The sequence below is a fragment of the Panicum virgatum genome, chromosome 2K (genome assembly GCF_016808335.1).
Source record: "Panicum virgatum strain AP13 chromosome 2K, P.virgatum_v5, whole genome shotgun sequence".
Lineage (NCBI taxonomy): Eukaryota > Viridiplantae > Streptophyta > Magnoliopsida > Poales > Poaceae > Panicum > Panicum virgatum.
The window spans coordinates 107,981-132,632 of record NC_053137.1 but is presented as its reverse complement, the minus strand read 5'-3'; the positions used below and the strand labels follow the sequence as shown (position 1 = coordinate 132,632).

General features: G+C 43.6%; 1 protein-coding gene across 1 annotated transcript; it reads right to left on the bottom strand.

Annotated features, from left to right (window-relative positions):
• Window positions 1–23,108: 23,108 nt before the first annotated feature.
• On the bottom strand, window positions 23,109–24,411 carry LOC120659752. Its single transcript, XM_039937979.1, has one exon. The coding sequence runs from the start codon at window positions 24,286–24,288 to the stop codon at window positions 23,458–23,460; it is 831 nt and encodes a 276-aa protein (XP_039793913.1). The 5' UTR covers window positions 24,289–24,411; the 3' UTR covers window positions 23,109–23,457.
• Window positions 24,412–24,652: the final 241 nt, after the last annotated feature.

Genomic DNA, 24,652 nt, shown 5'->3' with positions numbered 1-24,652 from the left:
TTTGCGCTGGTCAACACCTTCGTCCCAGGCAGCTATTCCTCAGTTTCCCATTCCAATCGTCTTTCTACCTTATCTCCGTTTGTCTCTCTCTTCCTCCAAAACCACCCATTTGCTCGACTCCAGCACAGCACCTCTGCTCCTTGCCACCGCACCTCTCCTCTTTGCTGCACTAGTATAAATTATTGCTTGTGCATAGACTTAACCCTATCTAGTTTATTTGATATGTGTAGAATCCACTTGGCATGTTTCCCTTCTAGCTCTTGAATAAATTATATTAGGTAAAGTATGAATGCTTAGACTTCTCGGATTAACTTGCTTAGCCATGCTTAGCTTACGGTAGAAGTCAAGAGATGGCAAGGTCACCATCACTCGCGAGCTATAGGATGTTTGATTAATTTTACATGATTAGTCGATGATGAATAAATGTGGAGCAACTAAGAATGATGATTTGGACTTGAAAAAGAATGGTAGGGCTATGTTGGGAGTGGAATCCAAGTGGGTTAGACTTGCTTGAATTGGTTAAGAACCGTCTCTTTGGTCGTCGGTCTCTTGAGCACTTTTTCGTACAAACCACATGCTTAATAATGGGATGGTAAGCCAACTAGCATGAGTCACACCTTGTCTTGATCGGATTCGGTGCGAGTTGTGATGGAGTGTGATCGGCGGTTCCGGTGCGTCCTTCCCGACCGTTCGCTCATAGCTGATTGTGTTTGTGTGAAAGGTTGAGTCATGAATCAACACTTATCCTTGGCTGTGGGTATGGTCGTTGGTCTTGTTCTCGTGTGGGAAAAGTTGTACACCCTTGTAAGGTTTTTAATCTATTGTAATAGCCACGCTCTCAGTCATTGAGCACGCTCTCTGAGGTTCGCTCCAATGTAGAGTCTCGTGATGGAGTTCATGGAAGATTGAGCTCATGGATACATGATCACTTTACTTATGCAATTGTATTGGTGCTTTATATAGAGATATTAGGTGCCATGTCTTTTGCTTATTCACTTAATAAATTATGCTCGCATTTTTATGTATAAATGTTAAAATTTGACAAGCCTCATGCATCTACCAAATGTATAGTATTATGGATAAGCCCTGCAAGTATGAAATCTACTTACGGTGTTGCTGTTAAGTTGTTTTGCAGGTTTTCTTCTTAGGAGTGCTGGCCACTTTCATCCCGCTAGAGCCGGCAATGTGGATGGATGGTGGAAGTTGCTCAAAGCTTATGTAAGTGGTGTTTTAGGTAAGGACATCATTATTGCTACTTAATACTCTCTAAATTTTTTTGCTGTGTTTTACCTCTGACTTTAGGAAAATATGATAGGATATCTACCTAAACCTAGGATACATCTTAATTTGTAAAGAAAGTTTACTTGCTGAAAACATTTATGTATGGTTGCTTATGTTATAGTTAAATTTATGAGTTTTTGTAAAATAATTGAGACTTGTAATTAAAAGTTTAAATTTTTGCTCTCATATATTCTTGTGATAGTTGCCATGATGTGAACAAATGGTATGCGAGTTGTTCCTGAGCGAGGTTCGAAGCGCATATCGAGAACTACCGGGACTATTTCGTTTAAGCTGGGTTGATCAATGAATGATAACTCAGTTTATACGAGATAATTTGGACGGTTCCTCACAGATCGGATCCGAAGTGCTGGAGTTGAAGCTCGCCGGAAAGGAGATCCGGGAGAAGAAGTAAGAAAGCACTAAATGGGAAGATATCAGACAAAGGGAGCGAGACAGGGAAAGGTTGGGAGGAGAACGAGGCGAGAGGAAGATTGGAGCAAGTGGGGAATGGGATACAGGTACCAGAACCGGAACCAAGAATCAGAGCCAGGAATCGAGTGCGTGCTGACCAGCGCGAATAATAGGAAGCAACTTCTCTGCATTACTGCCCCCCTCACTGACGTGTAGGGCCGGGCCCACGCGTCAGTGACTCAACTGCAGAGAGCAGTACTGTAGAGGTCCCGGGAATAATAAAGCGAGGATGGACAGACATAATAGAGCTTGCGCCCACAAACGGTTGTGGGCCTGCTTTTTCGGTAGCGGGTACTACGTCTTCGACATTCAATGGCATGGCATCTTGGAGCTAGTCGTGACTCGTGAGGCTCTTTATTATTGATGGCTCCGTGGGCGAGAGTGTGCTCTTCCAGCAAGAGGTGCCTTCAGCCTTCCTCACTTCCATGGGTAATGAATGGCCAAGCCCCTCTGCACCATTGCTACGTGCGCTGCTCTTGGAAATTCATCCCATGCGGAAGTTTGTGTTCATCCATGTGAGATAGTATGCTTGTGAGTCTGACTACCCCTAGTCCAAGCTCAGGCCGGTCACGCGCTCGTGTGCCTTCATCAGATTCGGACCGGCCGATTGCAGTGCTGAGTTCGTCGGCAACAAGGTCGCAGCCGAAAAGGTTGTGTGCCTATAGAGGAGCAATAGGAGTGTGTCGAGCATTGTCGTCTTGTGCTGGCTTGAGATTGAAGCAAACCTCGCCTCGCGACTATGTCCTCTTCCATACCTGCCCTTGACCCAAGTATGCCTTCGGCAACTCTTTTTTGTGCCCGCGCTCCTGGCATATTTTACCAAGCAATGGCAACCAAACTTCATCGTGGCCTAAGGCTTACCATTCGTATGCTCTCTGTAATGAACATGGCACCATTTATGCCATTTCGAGTGATTTTGGTGATCGAATGATAACACAATTAATGAGACTAATGGTTTTGTTAAGTGAACATTTCTAGATCACAGGGATGAAGTAAAAAGGCCATGCAAAGCAAAACACGAAGAATGAACTCAAAAAAATGCTGAATTGGACGAGTTCTACTAAAACCAGTAGCACCGGAAGAACCGATACCTATAGCATCGGTGCATCCGATGGTTGCCGGAAGATCTAATGGCCTGGCTTTGGTGCAAGACTGAGCGCCTCTGGAGATCAAGTGAAGAAAGAATGAAGCACCGGTTGAACCGACGGTGTCAAGAGAAGTGTCGGTGCAATCAACGTACTATGTTCCAGAGATGATGTCAAGCGCGAGGGAGCCATGCCTTCAGCACCGGTTGAACCGGTGGAGTGTCGGAGCAAGGCATCGGTGCAATGACGTCAGCAAGGGCAACAGCTACATTGAGATCAAGAGGCACCGGTTGAACCGACACTAAGTCATCGGTTAAACCGGTGGTTGCCAACTCAGCTGCAGAAACGTCAGAGAAGCCAATGGCTAGTTTCAGTTTGTGAGTGACTGGAAGAACCGATGCAGAAGCACCGGAAGTTTCGATGCCCACACAGAAAAGCTACTAACGGCTACAAACGGCTAGTTCGACTTGGAGGCCTATATATATGAGCTCCCCCGGCCATTTGGAGTTCGCTGGAGTTGTTGGACATCCCACTCACACCCAAGAACACCTCCAAGCCATCCAAGAGCATAAAGATCAAATCCTTAGTCCTTAGCACAAGCTTTGTGAGTGTTAGTGCTAGGTCAGCTCTTGAGTGAGTGATCAAGAAAGGTTTAGATCCTTGTGCTGTGGTTTTAGAGTGAACCATCCTTGTATCTTGGTGCGCCGGCCATTCTTGGAGCTTTGGTGGCTCGCCGGCAAGTCAACGACCCTCCAACTTGGTGTGGAGCGGCGTCGACAACATTGTGCGGGGGACGGAGACCCCTCCTTCGTGGGCAATCTCTCTTAGTGAAGATCGGGATCAAGGTGACCGTGATTGTGTTCACGGAAGAGACTTGATTGCCGGGAAGCGATACTCTTTGTGAGTGCTTCAATAACGTGGATGTATGGGCTCCTTTGTGGCAATCCGAACCATGGGATAAATCCTCGTGTTGAGAGGTCGCTTCCTCTCATCCCTCTCTTTAAGCTTCCGCATTTCATATTGCAATTTGTGTGACTTTACTTTCTTAGTGTAGTATCTTGCTAGAATTGGCTATAGGTTGCAAAAAAATTTTGGGATGAGGGTTTCACACTAAGGTGAACCGTAGTTGCACATCTAGATAGCTTGTTTTAGTTCAAGTTTTGTGCAAACTAGTTGGAGCCAAAGGTTAAGGTTTTAATAGTGCCTAATTCACCCCCTCCCCCTCTTAGGTTAGAGCACCCGATCACTTTCAATTGGTATCAGAGCCGGGACTCACTTCTCTCATAAAAAAAGCCAATTTCATTGGCAAATTTGTGTTTACCGGCTCATTAGATCGGTAGGCTTCACCGCCTAGTGAGTTAGCTCTTAGGGGGAAAGGATGGATCCTTTTAGACCTGCTCCACGGTTCGACGGCACGGGCTTCCAACGATGGAAGGTTTTGATGCAAACCCATCTCCAAGCGACGGGGCTAAATGTTTGGAGAGTTGTGAGTGAAGTTGTAAAAAACAATGGTCAACAAGAGAAGCAATATGATGTTACCGCTAAATGCATAATCTTGTCTTCTCTTAGTGACAATGTGTTCAATCGGGTTTGTTCTTGTGAAAATGCTAAAACGCTATGGAAGACTATCATTGAGAACCATGAGGGCACGAAGGATGTTGCCAACGAAAGATATCATGTACTCATTGATAAGCTTAATAGCTTTAAGTAACTTGATGATGAGAATATTGAATCTATGTACTCACGTTTGAACACTCTTATGAATGAGATTAATTCCTTAGGTGTGAAGCAAATTGAAGATTTGGAACTCATTCGCAAGATGCTTCACTCACTCCGAAGGCCGGACTATGATTTGGTGACCACAATTCTATATGAGAAAGAACTCGACACAATGACACCAAATTAAGTCCTCAATAAGGTGATCGCCCATGAGCTACGCAATGACATCAAGGCAAAAGTGCCATCTTTTTCACCAACACATAGAGTACTTGCATGCAAATACCTCAAGAACTTGAAGAAGATGGCCATCAAAGGTAGCTCAAGTGATGAGGAAGAAGAGTATGCAAGAAGCTCCTCAAATGATGAAAAAGAGCCAATGAACCCCAACCTCTACAAGCAAGTGAAGAAGATGAACAAATGCTTGAAGGAAATCAATTCAATGGGGTATATGGTCTTCCTCAAAGATGGGCCTCACCATCAACTCATGAAGGTTGAGAAGAAGTTCAAGAAGGACAAGCATAAGAAGGAGAAGAAGCCCAAGCATAAATCATATGCCGTATTTGGTGAATGGGTAAGCGGTGGTGAAGAATCAAGTGCAAGTTCAAGTGATGAATCAAACAAGAAATTCACCACCCGTATGGGATAATCATCCAACATTTGCTTCATGGCCAAAAGTATGGATAGCGATGTAAGTGATGATGACTCCGACTCTACTTCAATTGATGAACTTCTTGACCTTGTTCATGAGCACCAAAAAGTCATTAAGAAGCAATCAAAAGAAAATAAAAACCTTAATGCTCTCAATGATTTAAATGCTTCTCTTGCTACAAATTTTGAAGATTTAATGTGCAAATTCTAATTGCTTAGCAAGGAGCATGAAGAGCTTAAATTAAAATTTGAGAGCATTAATGATACTAATGACTTTTTAGAAATGAAAAAACTATCCCTTGTGCAATTCCAATCTCTAGGATAGATGCTTCAACTTCTTGCATTGATTTAATTTGATGAATCTTGTTCTAACCCTTGCAATGAGAAATGCAATGAGAATGTTGTTGTAAAATCATGTGATGATCTCATTACCAAGGAGAATGATGAGCTCAAGCAAGAAATAGAAAGGCTCATGAAGGACTTGTATATATTGAAGGGCAAAAGCATAGAGAGCAATGTCCAACCTTCTCAAGATAACCATGAAGACATGGTGAAGAAGCTTGAGAAGGGGTCCACCGTGACTTGCTCAAAGTGCCACAAAGAAGGCCACAAGTCCAACAAGTGTCCTCAACCAAGGAAGAAGCTTCCGGATGAGAAGAACAAAAAAAAGCTCACAATCAAGAGTTCTCGCATCTACACCAAGCCCAACAGGAGGAACAAAAGCAATAGCACCTCCTATATAATCAAAAAGAATACAAATGGCAAGGTGGTTGCTCACAAAGTTGGGAAGAAGGAAAGGAGTTGGAACCACTCCATTTGGGTGCCCAAGGACATCATCACCAATATGAAGGGGCCTCAAATGGTGTGGGTTCCAAAGGAGACTTGAAGTCCAAGAATGGCTTTGAGAGATTTGGAGGTTTAGCTTACAAGTTGAAGTGAAGGTTCAAACCAAAGAAGCTAAGCTCAATACTTGGTCATTTGTTGCCCAAGTCCCCCATATTAAGGTAATGGTAGCTAGATTTAAATTCAAATATTATTTAGCTCCATTGCTTTTGTTAGGTTGCGTGCATATTGCATCTCCTAGTATTATATATGGTGAGTTGCTTGTGTCATGATTCTAACCCAAGAGCAACCCACATGGTTTGATAAGTGTGTAGAAAGCTACACAAGATTATCCTTCATGGTACATGTATCTCATGAGGTATGTATTTCATATGTGTACCGTGAACACAAACTATAGGGTAAACTTTCCAATTGTGTCAAAATCAATATGCATACATTTGCTTGGTGATTCAAACACTAAATGCACACATTTAGGGGGAGTTCATCCTATGACTTGTGATTTTTGAGACTAACATGTTTGCAAGTTTATTATTTGTAGTCTCGCGATGGAATTAACACTCTAAGAGAATGTTATTCACGATTAATGTGAACAAACAACTCTATAAGAGTGATTAGATAAATTGTGCTTCATGCATATTGAGCCATGCTCTATTGAATTTAAATGCTCATATCTAAGTTCATAGGCTATGTGCTCATACATTTGCTTAATCTTGGTGTACCAAGTGCTCATCTTCTAAAGACTTTCAATTGATTGCAAGTCACGTTCAATTGGTACATGCAAGGTAAACAAAGAAAAACCCCCGGAGGTATGCAAGATTCTAAATTTATTCAATTGGTATCTTTGATTACCTTGTTATTTTAGAGCTATCTCTGTGCATGATATGATCTAAGTTTTCTAGTTATAACATTTAGTTGTACACTTGACTTTCACATTATCTTTTTGTGCACACTCTTGTGGAAAGTTTAGCTCATGTCATGCTAGTTTCGTGATTTTGTGATCCACCATAGTAAATTTCCAATTGGTATCTTCATTGATATCATACAATTGGATCATAAGTCATGAAACTAACTCCCTAGGCTACTAATCTTCTCTTGAGCTATATTGTTTTGCAAGACCTTTTAGGTGATTTGATTCCAAAGGGGGAGAAATGTGGATCAAAACAAGGTATGTTCCCAACAAAAGGGGAAAGATGTTCCCAAGAAGGAAAAGTATATTCCAAAAAGGGAAAATGCCGACTGGATCAAGTCAACATATGAGAGAAGAGTAGCAAATAGGGGGAGGCTAAACCGTCAATGGATGATGGTAAGCGTCCAAGCAAGTGTAGGTGGTTCAATTTGTCAATTTTTATAAATTTTATGCTTGCTTTGATTGTGTTGTCATCAATCACCAAAAAGGGGGAGATTGTAACAAACATGGCACCATTTATGCCATTTCGAGTGATTTTGGTGATCAAATGACAACGCAATCAATGGGACTAATGGTTTTGTTAAGTGAACATTTCTAGATCCTAGGGATGAAGTAAAAAGACCATGCAAAGCAAAACACGAAGAATGAACTCAAAGAAATGCTGAATTGGACGAGTTCTACTAAAACCAGTAGCACCGGAAGAACCGATGCCTATACCATCGGTGCATCCGATGGTTGCCGAAAGATCCGACAGCCTGGCTTTGGTGCAAGACTGAGTGCCTCTGGAGATCAAGTGAAGAAAGAATGAAGCACCGGTTGAAACGACAGTGTCAAGAGAAGCGTCGGTGCAATCAACGTACTATGTTCCAGAGACGATGTCAAGCGCGAGGGAGCCACGCCTTCAGCACAGGTTGAACCGGTGGAGTGTCGGAGCAAGGCGTCGGTGCAATGACGTTAGCAAGGGCAACGGCTACATGGAGATCAAAAGGCACCGGTTGAACCGACACTAAGTCATCGGTTAAACCGGTGGTTGCCAACTCAACTGCAGAAACGTTAGAGAAGCCAATGGCTAGTTTCAGCTTGTGAGTGACCGGAAGAACCGATGCAGAAGCACCGGAACTTCCGATGCCCACACAGAAAAGCTGCTAACGGCTACAAACGGCTAGTTTGACTTGGAGGCCTATATATATGAGCTCCCCCGGCCATTTGGAGTTCGCTGGAGTTGCTGGACATCCCACTCACACCCAAAAACACCTCCAAGCCATCCAAGAGCATAAAGAGCAAATCCTTAGTCCTTAGCACAAGTTTTGTGAGTGTTAGTGCTAGGTTAGCTCTTGAGTGAGTGATCAAGAAAGGTTTAGATCCTTGTGCTGTGGTTCTAGAGTGAACCATCCTTGTATCTTGGTGCGCCGGCCATCCTTGGAGCTTTGGTGGCTCGCCGGCAAGCCAACGACCCTCCGCTTGGTGTGGAGCGGCGTCGATAACATTGTGCGGGGGACGGAGACCCCTCCTTCGTGAGCAATCTCCCTTAGTGAATGTCGGGATCAAGGTGACCATGATTGTGTTCACGGAAGAGACTTGATTGCCGGGAAGCGATACTCTTTGTGAGTGCTTCAACAACGTGGATGTAGGGGCGCCTTTGTGGCAATCCGAACCACGGGATAAATTCTCGTGTCGAGGGTTTGCTTCCTCTCATCCCTCTCTTTAAGCTTCCGTATTTCATATTGCAACTTGTGTGCCTTTACTTTCTTAGTGTAGTATCTTGCTAGGATTGGCTATAGGTTGCAAAACTCTTTTGGGATGAGGGTTTCACACTAAGGCGAACCGTAGTTGCACATCTAGATAGCTTGTTTTAGTTCAAGTTTTGTGCAAACTAGTTGGAGCCAAAGGTTAAGGTTTTAATAGTACCTAATTCACCCTCTCCCCCTCTTAGTCTAGAGCACATGATCGCTTTCACTCTCAACGGCTGTGGATGTAACATCTCTTATTTTTAAAAGGTTCCCCCGAACTGAGCTATTTCAAGATTTTAGCGGAATAATGTTTTTATACTAAAAAATGTGGATTTTCAAAAACTTTTTGTGTGTGAGTGAAAATAGCTAGAATCATTTAAGAATATATAATTTCTACCTATCCCAAATTCCTACTAAATAAAATCTAAACAACTATAAGAACAATAATGCTAGTGTGGAATATTTGGATCTATTGCATTTTTTTCGAGACCGTGCCTAAGCACATTTTTCATTAAGAAGAAAGCAGTTACAGACACAAACTTGTGGTGGCCAAACAGAACTTGGCCAATACAAGAACTCAAAGGACTAAAGATAAAGAAACACTGAAGAAAAAGTACAGACGAACACACAAAATGGCCGTAGCCACTAACACAACAAGCGGACAGCAGAAGAACCATGGAGGGGGAGGACACTCCAAACAAGCCACCCAGACAAAGGCCACCCAAAGAGTAGGACCTGCACAAAAAACTGTCGCCAATAATGCCAAGGGAGAGCAAGCATGAAGCACGAGACGGTGGCGAAGCATCGACCGAATAGCACGACCACGGCGGTAAAGCATCCGCCAGAGTAGAGGAACAACGGCAAAGCATCCGCCAAACTCGAAGTAACCACAGGTGGCAAAGCATCCACCAAACAACACTATCACGGCGGCAAAGCATCCGCCCGGGCCAGCAAACCGCCATCTGCAAGCAAACCGCCATGGCCTAGGCCTCCAAGACGACAGTGCGTAAAATGAAGCAAGACAGGTACACAGGATGAACCACCGACCAGGCGACCAACCACGGAGGCATGAAGGGGGAAGGAGCGAACGAATGATGCCTCCAAGGAGAGAAACGGCGCCCGCAGACATCGCCATCATCGGCCTGCAGACAGGCAAAGGCTTTCGCCTCAGCTCCACCCCAGAGCACCCACCACCAACAACGACGATCCACCACAAGCAACGCCGAGAAGACGGAAACGACCGCGTCGGCGAGGCAGAAGGACGACGACTCCCAAGACAACACAACAACACCTCCAGGGAGGGGAACGACGCCCGCAAGCGCCGTCGTTGTTGGCCCAGCACAGTATTGGACAGAGCTTTCACCCGAAGATCTTGGGAACGAGGGGATGGCCGCACGCCACGAGCCGGCAGCGCCAACGGATGGCGCCCCAAACGGGACAAGAGCCCACGACCCACGGTGACCACGGGTAGTGGCGGGCAGCGAGCCCCAGTCCCGGGGGCCACCGCGCCATGCCGGGGAGGACCAACGGAGCCGGTGGCCAAAGGCACGCACGACGCGGCCCACCGCCGGCGCCGATGAAAAGGGCGAGACCACCGCGGCACCGGCCACGGGCGGCCACCCCTGGGCGAACACCGACGAGGGGCGACGATAGCTGGGACCCAGGGGGCCAAGCGCGCGGGGCAGCACGCTGTCGAGCTCCGCGGCGGTGGCCCGCAGGAGCACGCCGGGACCCCACACCACCCGCCGAGGGAGGGGGGCCACGAGCTGATCCGGCCTTGGGGGGCGTAGATCCGGCGAAGGGGGGCCATGGTTTGGAGGTTGGGGAAGAAGAGAGAGTGGGAGGGAATGAGGAGGCAGGCAGAGCCGGCTTCGGCTAGGCCGCTAGCCGCCGCCGCCGCCCGGCCGGATGTCGCCGCCGCCGCCGGCCCCCGGAGGCAGCGAGGCGGGGACGGGGGTGGCGGCGCGGTTCGCCGCCGAGTCGCCAGGGAGGGGCGACGCGGGGGGTTCCTTGGATCTATTGCATTGATTCTCATCATTATAAACATATATTTCATCAATAATATATAGAGAGATTTTGGTTCGCAAACGGTGGGTCATTAGCATGCAAAGCCATCTATCAAAATGTGAACCCAACGCACACATGATATAATTTGTCCACGCGCTTTGCATTGAATATGATTGGTCATTAATGTCGAGCTAGTAGTATTCTGCGTGCGGCCGGTTTCATCGATCATCAGCCAGCTAGCATTTGATCGACGGCCCTTGGGATCGGATTGCATTCTTCAGATTTGATTGCATAACGCAATTTTCAGCGGATCTATCTACAAACGCAACGCTGTCGATCCTTCAATTGCTGGCTTCAATTTGTACGTCTATCTATCAGTACATCTCTCTCTCTCTCCCCGGAGTCGAGCGCGAGAGAGAGATTTGCAGCAGATCTCTCTATCAGTGCGTCTCTATATATATATATATATATATATATATATATATATATATATATATATGTATATATATGTATATATATGTATGTATATGTATATATATGTATGTATATATATATATGTATGTATATATATATATATATATGTATATATATATATGTATATATATATATATATATATATGTATATATATATGTGTATATATATATATATGTAATATAGAGCATCTTCAAAAGTTTACTAAATTTTACTTGGCAAATCTTGTGTTTTGTCAACTTCTAAAAAAATATGCCAAGTAAAAAAATAGTTCATCTCTAATAGTTTGGTATAATTCACTTGCCAAACCTAGATATAACTTACATCAGTATCCTGAGAGAGAAACAAAAATTATGTTTATGCCCTTCCAACTTATGAAAACTTACATCAAAAACCCTGAGATAGAAACAAAATTATTTTTATGCCCTTCCACCTCTTCTGATACGGACGGATGCGCCGCGGATAAGAACGCGCATATATACGCGCGCGGAGACTCTTTTTCCGAACTTGGCATAAATGGCAATCAGGGGTGGGGAACTGTTAGAGAAGGTTTTTTTTGTTTTTGCCAAAAAAATAAAAATGGCAATCTGTGACGGGGAACTCTTACAGATGCTCTAATACTCACATGCTATTTTTGTTACTGAACAAATTTTTAGTAATAATGAACACCATTTTAACCGAAAGTGATTCAGTAATTCGGTAACTCGATTCAATGATTTTTAACTAGTTTGGTCTGTACAATAAACACTATATCTAAGATGTAAAATAGTATTACCGTGTATATATATTACTGTACTTTTTTTAAGAATTGTATATTGCTGTACTTGGAAACCAAACAACTTCGTCAAGTTCCTCCATTATCAGTCCAGTCTACATGCAAGGGCGAGGCCCAGTAGCAAGCTACGCAAACCAGAATAAACAAGGGCCCATGAGCCCAGCCCATAAAAAGAAGGGGCTCGACATTTATAAGCATCACTGCCTTAGACCGCCAGCCAGGCCACCAATGAAGCACCCAACACTTTGGTAAGAGTATTTGGCATTTGCAGAACGTACGGCTTCCTTTTAAGGTCACCCCGCGCATCTGTGCGGCTAGATGTTACTATATCTAATATTATATTTTAAATTATTTAATTATTTATATGTATTATTTGTGCGGCTAGGTGTAAGTATATTTACAGTTACACTTTTTTAACTGTCTATCATAAAGCGATTTTTTTTATGAAAATCAAGATCTCTTAAAGCTATTTTGAGGATCAATAATTTGATTTTATTTTCATACTCCATCTAGGATTGAATTGGATACCATTTTGAGATAGTTCTAAGTTTGTTGTTGTATACGTTGATTAAAAAATATTTAGTTTCACTAAAATGTAATTTTTTTAATAGTACTCAAAGTTGTGTTTTGAGGATCGCGTCAATGGCAAACAGATTATTATTCATTTGGAGGTAGTATTATCTTTGACATAAGAAATTTTTTGAGCATTTTTTTTATATTTATGTGTTACAGTTAATGTTGCAGCGTAATATTTTTATTTATTTAATTTGGATTCTAAGTCAATGGTTTGCGACAGCTTCTTGGCGTCTTCCTAGTACTCACCTGCTAGTGCTGCTGCTTCTTGTTACTGTTATCTTGGTTGCTCAAGGGGAGAGACAAAAGGGGAGATTTACTCTCTCATTCCCAGCTTAATTCGTAGAATCGATAGAGAGTGTAAATCCTATAAACCTCCAACCATTCATTTCTTCATTGTTGCCCATAATCCAATAATAGTTTCTCCACACTCCACACTCCACTCCTTCGCGTCGTTCACACCGTATCCGCGCTGGTTTATGGCCTTTTCTTTTTCTCATTTTCCTTTTCCTTTTTTCTTATTTTTCTCATCCCCCTTATCGTTTCCAATGGAATATAGATTTAGTGCACCTATTTTGTTCCTCTCTTAGCCTTGGGTACTCATTTAATCAATTCAAATATGCTGCAACTGATTTGACTAAGACAATGAGATAAGCAATAATTGACATAAGGTTGTTTCTGGTTTTTTTCGACGTCATTTATTAGTTTCAACATGACTTTTGACTGAAATGTTAGTAAATAGAACACATATTAACTTTGTCTGTAATTGTTTCGATTGTATGCTAAAAATAATATTACAATTATTCAACTAAAATGATAGTATTTCCCAGTAAACTGTGAGGCTACAACTTTTCTACTTTTTCCAGCGTGGTGCTGTGGTGTGCAAATATTTTTCTGAAGCTTGTCCAGAATTTTTTTATCAATGTGTTATGTCTGTAGAAAAAATAAATTAAAAATTACGATAGTAGTTTTTAAGAATTTCCTAGTTTACCCAACGCTATTTGTTTGGAGTCTCATTACTATGTTATATTGGATTAGTTTCTTTATAATATCATGGTGGTCTATATTTAGTGAATATAGTGGTATTTTGGGCCGATTTTTATTGTAATGACAGTGGTGGGTAATTTTAATTTCTCTTATTTTTTCAATTAAAGTGGGAATTTTTAGGCCTTGAGATCGAACGCGGAGGCTTCGTCTGTTGGCCAAATAATAAGATGTCTCAGTACACTGTGAGGTTATAACTTTTCTACTTTTTTCAACGTGATGCTATAGTGTGCAAATATTTTTCTAAAGCTTGTCCGAAATTTTTTTATCAATGTTCGTAGAAAAAATAAATTAAAAATCATGATCGTAATTTTTAAGAATCTCGTAGCTTACCCAATGCTAGTTGTTTGGAGTCTCGTTACTATGTTAAATATTGGATTAATTTTTTTATAATGGCGTGGTGGACTATATTTAGTCAGACATAGGGGTATTTTGGGTCGATTTTTATCATAATGGCAGTGGTGAGTAATTTTATTTTTTCTTATTTTCTCTGATTACCGTGTGAATTTTTAGGCCTTAAGAGTGAATGTGGAGGTTCTATTTGTTGGTTAAATAATAAGATAATAGATAATGAAGTCGCAGCTTGCATGCCAAAAAAATTGTACGTTGACATCAGTCAAAATTCGGCGGGCGGGTGTGATGCGTTTGCAGATTGTGCGACTCGATCAGTGGCACAAGCTAAATTCTTAAAATACTATACAAAATACTAATTCAAAGTAGACGCCCATGTGTGTGAAACTATGCATGTAGATCGACCACAGCATAGATATGTATATATGTAGGAAGTGATGAAGTATGCATATTCCAATACTTGACATCACTTAAGCTAAGGTTTCGACTAAAATGTCGAGTACATATGGAGGTGTGTGATGGGAAAGGGATGAAATTAATTATGAATATGGATGGACAAACATATAGATTAATTATCAACTAATAAAGTATATGATGACATGATAGTTAAGAAAAGAGTAAATTGTACAGCAGGTCACCAAACTTGTCATGTAGTTTCACTTAGACCCCTAAACTCTCGAATCGTCCTTTTTGAATCCCCAAATTGTGTAAAGTGATCCACCACGAGTCCCACACATGCCACACAATTTTTCGGTGACATATAACCTCCTAATTTCTATCATCTTTTAGAGCGTCCGCAACAAGGCGATTTGAGCTAGCGACGTCACCAGCATCAATCCGACGTGGAAGGAAAAAGGAGGAGAGAGAGCACTCGATAGCGACGAACAAATCGATCGGCGATTTGAGCCTGGGCTGGGCTGAGACAGAAAACGGGCCCAAGCCGTCTCGTAGTGCGCGCTCGCAGTCACTCTCCACCACGCGTGCTGCCGAAGCAATGTTTTAAATCGCCGGCTAAGACGTTTAGCGGCAGAGCTGTCGTTTCGACATTTAGCGGGCTATAGCCGGTATTTAGCGGGCTAAATGCCATAGCGTCTGCTCTTTCTAGAAATTATAGCGGTCTATAGCGGAAGCTTTAACCGGCTATTTAAAACTTTGTGCCGAAGTCGCTCGCCTTGTTGCGGACGCCTTTCAGTCCCCTCCCGCCCCCCTCTCCTCGCTGCCTGTCCGACGCCACCCCTGCTACTGCGAAGGCCTCAACAGCGGCTCTTGCTATTGTCGGCCGGGGGCAAGGAGATGCCGGCCTGGGCGCCTCCCCCGCAGGCAAGGAGCTTGGGCAGTACCCCCATAGCCTGGCCATGCCACCTTTTCAATCGTTCTCCACATGGACAGTGGTACCGATGTAGCAGGCGACCATACCAGCATTTCTCGATGGTGAGGTCCGGCGGCTAGATTTGCACCTTGCTGAAGACCCAAGCCATGCGCTCCCGGTCGCGTTCGTGGCCGTCGACCGCAACAGCCCGTGCCTCGCTAACGGCCGCTGCCCGTGCAAGCCGTCATCGCCACGCCCATAGCCGCATCCTACGCCGGCCATCACCGCACCACGCCAACAGCCACAATCGCGCCACGCCCGTGTCTACATCCCGCGCCAGCCTCCTCCATGGCCGTCGCCGTACCACGCCAACGGCCGCCGCTCGCGAACCTGTGGAGATGAGGACCTGGTGCATGGCCACCCAGAGCATGCCAATGGGCACAGACGCGGGGAGGAGCAGCAGGACGGTGCGATGGAGCGCGGCGCGGAGGAGGCCCGTGCGTCCGGCCCCGAACGCTCTATGTGCTGTTGTGCAGTGTGTGGCCGCCACGGTGGATGCACCGCGGCCCGTGTGCTCCACCACGCGCCGCTGCGGAGCTCGGGCAGCTCCAATGGTTGGGGAGCTGAAGAGGAGGAAGGGAGGGGATGAGACTGAGGGAGGTTGGGGAGGAATAGGGTAAAAAGTTAAAGATGAATAGATTTTTTTTTTGTGGGGGTGGGGGTTGTAAATGTTTGCCACCGTGGCATGTCATGTCGGCTTCGGTTGATTGCGTGATGTGTTTGGGACCTCGGATGGAATACTTAACACGATTTTGAGATCCAGTGGATGATTTGAGAGTTTAGTGATCTAGATGAAGTTGCAGAATAAGTTTGGAGACCTGGGGTGTAATTTACTCATAAGAAAATATCTACATGACCATTTTTATGTTAGAATGTGAAGAAAAATATTTGTAGGAGGCAGTGCAAAAAAATCTTGATTAGCTACGAACCCCTACGTTTATTCATGAATTTCTAACAATTATGTAACTAGCTCATATTGCGATAAGGGGCATGGTCGCATGGATTGATGGACTAGTAGAGGAAACCTAACGGAATATATTTTTTTTCTTCTCTTAAACATGCGGAAGAGCTGCGCATCATTGTGTTAAACAAAATAATGTCTGATCGATTACATTATTTCCGTCAGCAAGAGATGATCAATTGTGCAGGACAATTAAGTTGGTCATCCGTGAACTTGTTAAAATATAATGGATGGGGGCGGGGTGAGCAGTACGTGGCGTCTTTTTTACTAGCTAGCAAATTGAAGGAGAGACATAATAACGTGTACCCATAGCACGTACAGAATGGAACAAAAGGTACAAGCAATGCAATATATATATTGCGTGCCCCCCTCCCCATATATGCGATCTCCAATAAAATATATAGGGGATACAGATTGATGGTTAACTAAAAATTAGGCACTATGGGTTTACCTAACCAATATGAAAGAGCAAGGGAATGACACACACACATATACTACGCACAGAAAGCCTACACTGATCAATAAGGGATACAAATGGGTACCCATTGGTGTTTTTTGGTTTGTTATTTTAATTCATTTTCTCTTCCAAACTAATTACGTAGTGTTGACGTAAATCTCGATCAACACACGAACGCAGTAGATCGTGCGGCGCGAGAAAGAGCTCGATGCAGCTCTCTCTGCGTGGAGCGGTCAGACCAGTCTAAGAAACCAGTCAGATCGGTCGCCGGTGAGAATCGTCGATGGCCGACGAACGCGAACCCGGGAGGGACCCCGTCAGGGTAGGCACACGTAGGGTTGTTCTAGGATCGGCATGCCACCTAGAACGCCTTCAAATATCGCGGAGACGAAGGAAGAACAACAGATGGGGTTGGAAAAGCTAGGGTTTGGAGAAGAGGATAAAAAGTAGAGTTTGTATAGATTTTGTCCGATTGGATTTCCTAATCGGCCGTGACCCTTTATATTTATAGGGTAGGGTGGACTTATCCCGAAAGAAATCCTGTTTACAGATCTAAATCTATGAAAAATCCTAGTTGTACTCGGACTCTACCTGGACCGGTCAGACCGGTCGGTCCCTGCCAGATAGGGCACAGTGCCTCGACCGGTCAGACCGCTCGGTCAGACCGGTTGGTGCCAATTTTGGCTGTCAACATATGCCCCCCTGTTTTTTTGGTAAAGCTTGATTGCCAAAAAACATTCTTCTGAGCCAAAATTGTCTAAGGGCGATGATTAACACTACATCGGCCATTTTTTGTACTAAAGGCGATAAACAATTATCGGCCATGTTTTGCTTAAGTCGATGTCGAAACAACTTGTTTGGGCCGTCACACCTTCTTCATTGTTGCTGTCGTCTTTGGCATGGCCTCCACTTGTTGTTCCGTTGCCTCCTTCTTGCACATACGTTGCAAACTTCGCTTCTGAGTATGAGACAAGCCTGAGGGACACCACCTCGGCTGTAAATACTTTGAATCTTGCTCCTTACTCTTCTCATTCTCTTTGCTGCAATCAACATCTTGCTTGACCGGATTATTGCTAGCAACAATCGGTCTTTGTAGTAATGTATGATTTGGATACATAGGAGGATATTAAATATAATATGATTGCATATGCATCCTACTATAATCCATAGGTGTATAAAAGTAAGGATACCAGCAATACCATGGAGCAATCGGTCCACTAGATGAAGTATAATTATCTTGACTCGATTGCTCTTGATGTCCTGACGATGATCCCGTATCCTTGACTTCGCTTGGTCACCCCTTCTGTCTCTGAGCACTCCCTTCCTTCCCATATTTGGCCAAGAGTTCCTTAAAACTCGGCCTTGTCTTGATTTTTGAGGAGTTCCCAGATTTACTGGGCGCACCGGTCAGACCGGTCGAACCGGTCAGACCGCCGCTATGGCCGGTCAGACCGGTCGACTTGTTGTCGGCCTTCTTCTTCTTGTCTTGCCCCCGAGTGTTTTTGCGCCTTGAGGGATCTTCTGTGTCAGCTTCTTTTCAGGTCTTTCATCACCAATAACTACATTCTTCCCCATGGTTGATTCGGCTTGACTCGGCCGAACTAGGACTTTAGGATTATTCAATTCCAACACATGCATTGGGAAAGGATTCTGATCAACCTGCATATTAGGAATAAACAATCGTCCTTCATTAATGGCCGATTGAATTTGTCTACGTAACACATTGCAATCATTAGTAGCATGTGAAAAAGTATTATAAAATTTGCAATATGCTCGCCGCTTCAACTCTTCAAACGGCGGTAGAGTATGTGACATCTTGACATATCCAATCCTATATAACTCATCAAATATCCTCTCGCACTTGGATACATCAAAAGTAAATCGTTCATCTTGCCGATTTTTCTGAATCGGCTTAAGAGCAAAACAAGTAAATGGTTTAGCTTGAGATGGACAAACAAACTCAGCAGCATACACATCATTAGACTCATCGTCCGAATAATTTGAATTGCATTCTAAAGCATGCACACTAGAACGATGATGCCTATGAGATTCTTGAGACTCTTTGCTTCGGCTTTCTACAGCCAAAGCTCTTTGATGCACCTGAGTAACAATAAAGAAATCATAGCACTCTAATCTTTCTTTAATATGAGAGCGCAAGCCATTAAAAGCCAAATCAGGTAAATCCTTTTCTGCAATATTCACACTAAAGCATCGGTTTTTTATATCGTGGAATCGTCTTATATAATCATTGACAGATTCATCACGCGATTGACTAACTGATGTCAAGTGAGACAATTTAAGCTCATCATGCCCACAGAAAAAATGCTCATGGAACTTCTGCTCTAATTGTTCTCATGAGACAATAGAATTAGGTGCCAAAGATGAAAACCATGAGAAAGCGGTTCCAGTTAGAGATAAAGAAAATAAACACACTTTCAACTCATTTATTGAACCAGCTTCTCCTAATTGGGCAAGATACTGACTAATATGCTCAAAAGTACTTCTAGTATCTTCCCCACTGAATTTAACAAACTCAGGCAACCTAAAACCAGCAGGGTATGCAACCGAATCAAACGAAGTAGGATACGACTTTTGGTATGTGCGGGTTTTACTTCTAACATCCACTCCAAAACTTTCTCTAAGCAGATTAGCCAAATCATTCTTATAATCAGTAAGCATTTTATTGAAATTACTCGAAGAATTTGGCTGTGTGGATGTAGATACCTCACGCTGGTTTGGAACAAACTGACCGGATGGACCGGTCGGACTGGTCGGTACGACCGGTCGGACCGGTTGGGGGGAACCGGTCTGACCGGACTGATATACCGGTCTGACCGGTCTCTGCCGGTTTTGCCAATGCTGCACATATCGGTCGAACATCTCGTCGGAGATAGGACCGGTGTGTGGCACTGAATTCCTGGAGATTTCTGGTGGTGTGTACTGAACAATCTCGTTTGTTAGGCTAATGTTAGCCGAACCAGGAATACTCATAATAGGATCAGTGTACGTGGGTGTAACAGTTTGACCACTGAAATAATTCATCGGCATCCCATGTTGAGGTTGACTCGTAGGAGATGCTGCCGATGGTTGAGGAACATAAAATTCAGAAGTAGAAATAGATGGAGGTTCATCGGCTGATTCTGGTTTCTTACCAGTCGATTCCCTTTCCTTAGAGCTAAGCCAATTAACCCAATAAACATCACGTTCAGCTAGCAATTTCTGAATTTGTTCCATAGTAACACCAGAAGGTGGAGCAGTTGCAGCAGGTATTACCTCAGTAGATGCATCCGAGGAGGTAGAAGCGAAGTCGACCTCCTTGATCTTGGTGACTTTGCCGCGTCGATCGACCTTGATGCTCGCAAGCGCCGCTTGTAGATCTTCTTCATCGCGCTTCTTCTTGCGCTCCTCCAGCAGCAGACGAACGTCCTCCGGAAGATGCTCATATGTCGAAGGGATGACGTTCTCCTTGTTGATTTCTGTGTTGGAGCCCATCTTCATTGGAGTAGATTAGATCGGTTTTATTAACCAAGATCTTTCTTCCCCAGCGGAGTCGCCAAAAAGTATGTTGACGCAAATCTCGGTCAACACACGAACACACTAGATCGTGCGGCGCTAGAAAGAGCTCGATGCAGCTCTCCCTGCGTGGAGCGGTCAGACTGGTCTAAGGAACCGGTCAGACCGGTCGCCGGTGAGAATCGGCGACGGCCGACGAACGCGAACCCGGGAGGAACCTCGTCAGGGTAGGCGCACGTAGGGTTGTTCTAGGATCGGCAGGCCACCTAGAACGCCTTCAAACGTCGCGGAGACAAAGGAAGAACTGCAGATGGGTTGGAAAAGTTAGGGTTTGGAGAAGAGGATAAAAAGTAGAGTTTGTATTGATTTTGTTCGATTGGATTTCCTAATCGGTCGTGACCCTTTATATTTATAAGGTGGGGTGGACTTATCCCACAAGAAATACTGTTTACAGATCTAAATCTATGAAAAATCCTAGTTGTACTCGGACTCTACCTGGACCGGTTAGACCGGTCGGACCTACCGGTCAGACCGATCGGTCCCTGCCGGATAGGCCACAGTGCCTCGACCGGTCAGACCACTCGGTCAGACCGGTTGGTGCCAATTTTGACTGTCAACACGTAGCATGTCATTCTAATTCATTTCATCAAGTTTTGTGTCGACCCAACCCAAAAGAGGTCAGACTTGCATCCCAGTGATCATGGCTCAATGATCGATAGTAATAATAATATCCGGCCGCCTGCACATGCATGGATGTCAGCTTACTGATGTATCTCTGAATTAATACTCCCCATCAATCAACAAATTAAAGTCCACTCGATCTGTGAACATATATCTCCTACCACTGTCACTCGTTTATTTATATATAGCAAGTTATTTATTCAACGAGAATCAAGCGCAGCATATATTTTTTATATATTCGAATTCTTCACTTGACATTATAATAAAGTAAGAGCTAAAGAGCGAGAATTATATTCTAGGTAAATGATGATCCTAGTAGTGAGGAAATTTTATTATTTTCTGGAGCACGCATATACTAGCTACAAGCCTACAATATAATTAATGCAAGATTAATTGATCAGTTAATTGCATGCAGTAGAGCTAGCTAAATCTAAGTAGCTAGTGCGCACTACAGATCTAATGCTAGCTAGAGTATATGCATGTGTATGCAATACTGTATGCATGATGGTAATAAGGTCCAGAGCAGCACGCAGATAGAGTGATGAGACAGAGGTATGCATTGCCTGCTTATATTATGCACTGCTTGCAGAGGCGACAGAGATGCATCATGTGTCACAAGCTTAAGGGACCTGGCCTAATCTCACCCACTCACAATATATGCCACTGACACATTCCAGCACAGCTCAGGATACTCATATATGATAGAGTCATGCATGGTATAATACAGACAAGGAGCCCCCACTGCATCTTTGCAATTGCACGGATCGATATGATTCCTCTCTCTCTCTCTCTCTCTCTCTCTCTCTCTCTCTCTCTCTCTCTCTCTCTCTCTCTCTCTCTCTCTCTCTCTGACCAGACCAGACCAAGACAATGGTGTTGGCATGGCATGTAGCAGCCTCATATATACACACACATCATCATCAACACTCAATCGATCGGTTATTCCCTCTGTCTCCACTGATCTCTGATCAATGAAATGTACAATAATGTATGCATGGGTCAAGGGCAGCGACAAATTAAAAGCAGCATTATACTCGATCAAAAGCCATAAAACAGAACACAGATAAAGATAACTGAAAAGAGAGAAGATATATATAGAAAAAAAGTATAATATATAATGTGCATACATTATTAGTAAGTATGAGAACATAGTGTACTACTAGCTAATAAAAAAGTGTGTGTGTGTGTGTGTGTGCGTGTGTGTGTGTGTGTATGCATACACCTTAATTTGTAGCAATCTGTACAATCTAGCTTGGTATGATATAATTAATAAAGGAGAAAAATTATATATTCTTTAGCTTGCAGTGCCCTTGTAACACATATAAGGACTATATATATAGAGCAAAAGACAAGAACAGATGACCACTTTGCCCTGTCTACTGTCTGCTTGTGATCTGAGCTAGCATAAGAAGCAACCTTAGGCTATTAGCTTGCTTATGGTTGAAGGGGAAATAATCAAGCTAGGACCAGCAGAGACCAATGCAATGCCCAAAATAATTAAGGTCGATTCTGAGGCAAACATGCATGTACCCAGCAATTATTGGTCTGCCATGCATATATATATATATATATATATATATATATATATATATATATATATATATATATATATATATATATATATATATATATATATATATATATATATATATATATATATTACTACCACCCGTATATATATGCATGCATTAATGATCCCGATATACATCTATATATCTAATCAACCATGCATATATATACCTTATGACAATATATAGCTAAGACGATATATGGACTAGTCCGGAAGAAACTATATATATGAGTTTTGCTTTTATTGTCATCAGAAGAAGTATTAGGAAAAATGATGCGGTGAAGAAATAAGATATATTATACATATATTACTAGACATACCGTACCTGTTATATACTATACGCCGTTCAAATTAATTAATTAATCTTTCGTAAGGGCAGCCAAGCAAGATTCTCGATCTTTCTTTGCTCTTAGAGCATTGTTCTTATTCCTTTAAAAAATAAATGATATTAAGTATAACTGTTGACAAAATTCTGAGTACGTATGTGTTACTAAGAATAAAATGCAACATAAAAACCCAGTGATCATCAATGAATATCAATCAAATAAATAGAAAATCATGTACAAAATGAACCACAGGGAAAAACATATATAGAACAAATGAAAAGGTTAGTTAACAATTTAATATAACATCAAGTTGAGCTATTATGAGAGGAAAACTACATATAGTATCATTTTTGGAATTATATATAGTTTATATATATATACTATCTGTTTGACAATTAACATACAACTTTTACACAAGAACTTTGGCCAAAGGCATATCGATCGCCTTGGATAAAATCGAGAACATGCATCTCAGGCAGACGAAGAAACTTAGAGACAAATTAATGGAGAAAGAGAGGGGAAAGAACAACTGCAAAGTCCTCGTCGATAACGAAGGATCAAGTGTATGATCCAGTTGTGCACGCGCAATGAACTCGCATGGTGAGGAGATAGAATGGTATATAGATGAAACAGCAGGGAAGAAATTATCTATTCATCACGCTACTTTAGGAATGCTACTTGATTCCAAGCCTGAGCTCCAGATCCACTTCTTGCCGGCCTGCAAGATGAACTGATGAATTGGGGCTAGGGCTGGTGATTACTTTCGGTACCTTTGCATCATGTTCAACTCCTTTGGATGACCGCAGGAAGAAGACCGGCAGCAGCGCCTCTGGCTGCTGATGGACCACTCGCCTTCGCTTCCTCCTTTCCGCCACAATCTCCTCCTCCTCCTCCTCTTCATCATCATCGATTTCTAGAGCTTGTTTGCTGCCCGCAGTCGCCGCCGCAGGTAGGGAGATGACTACCTTGTTCTTGCTCTCGTTGATGATGGTTGATATGAATGAAGGAGAAGTAGAACTAATCACAGCTCCCTCCTTATTGCAACTTTGATGATCACAGCAAGTAGATTTAGGGCCAGAGATTAATACTGCCTGCTGCTTGGGCCTAAACAAGGGAGATTCCGCCGGCTGCTGTTGCATCTGAAGCTGGTGATCCGCAGGAGGAGAGGCGATCGACGACTGTTGCTTCTGTGCGTCCTGGATGATTTCATGGTCCGGCGAGGCGCACTGCCGGAGGCGAGCCCGGTCGCGGCGGTGCACGTTCATGTGGCCGCCAAGCGCCTGCGCCGACCTGAACTCCCGGCGGCAGAAGGTGCAGGTGTAGGATCGCGGCGGCCACACGCAGCCGCCGAGGTGCCCCGCCGCGTCCTGGGCAAACGCCAGCTCCTCCCAGGACGGCTCGCCGGCATGCGCCGGCGGCGGCCAGGACCTGAGGCTGCTAGTGGCCGCAGCGGCGGCGGTCCTTGCGCCCAGCATAGCCCAGTAGTACTTGGCCATTTGCTCCATTGCTGCTGCGGCGTTGGGGCTGCGTAGCTAGCTACCTGCTAGCAGCTGATAGATGGATGGTACGGTAGACGACTACTGCTGCTGCTGCGACTAGTAGTCGACGAGAGGATGATGTTGATCAGGAGCGCATGCCAAGTTGGATCGATAGGAGAAGCAGGCAGGCTGGGTTTTTGTTGTTTTCGCCAATGGTCCATCAGTACCATATGTGATGATGATGTGACACAACATATATACTACTTGGCTACCCTATATATATGTATGTGTGTGTATACAAACACAATACGGTAATGCTATTCTACACCCACCTTTTATTACGAGCAAAAATAATAGTCAAAATACTGAAGTAAATTTACAAAATTATTGA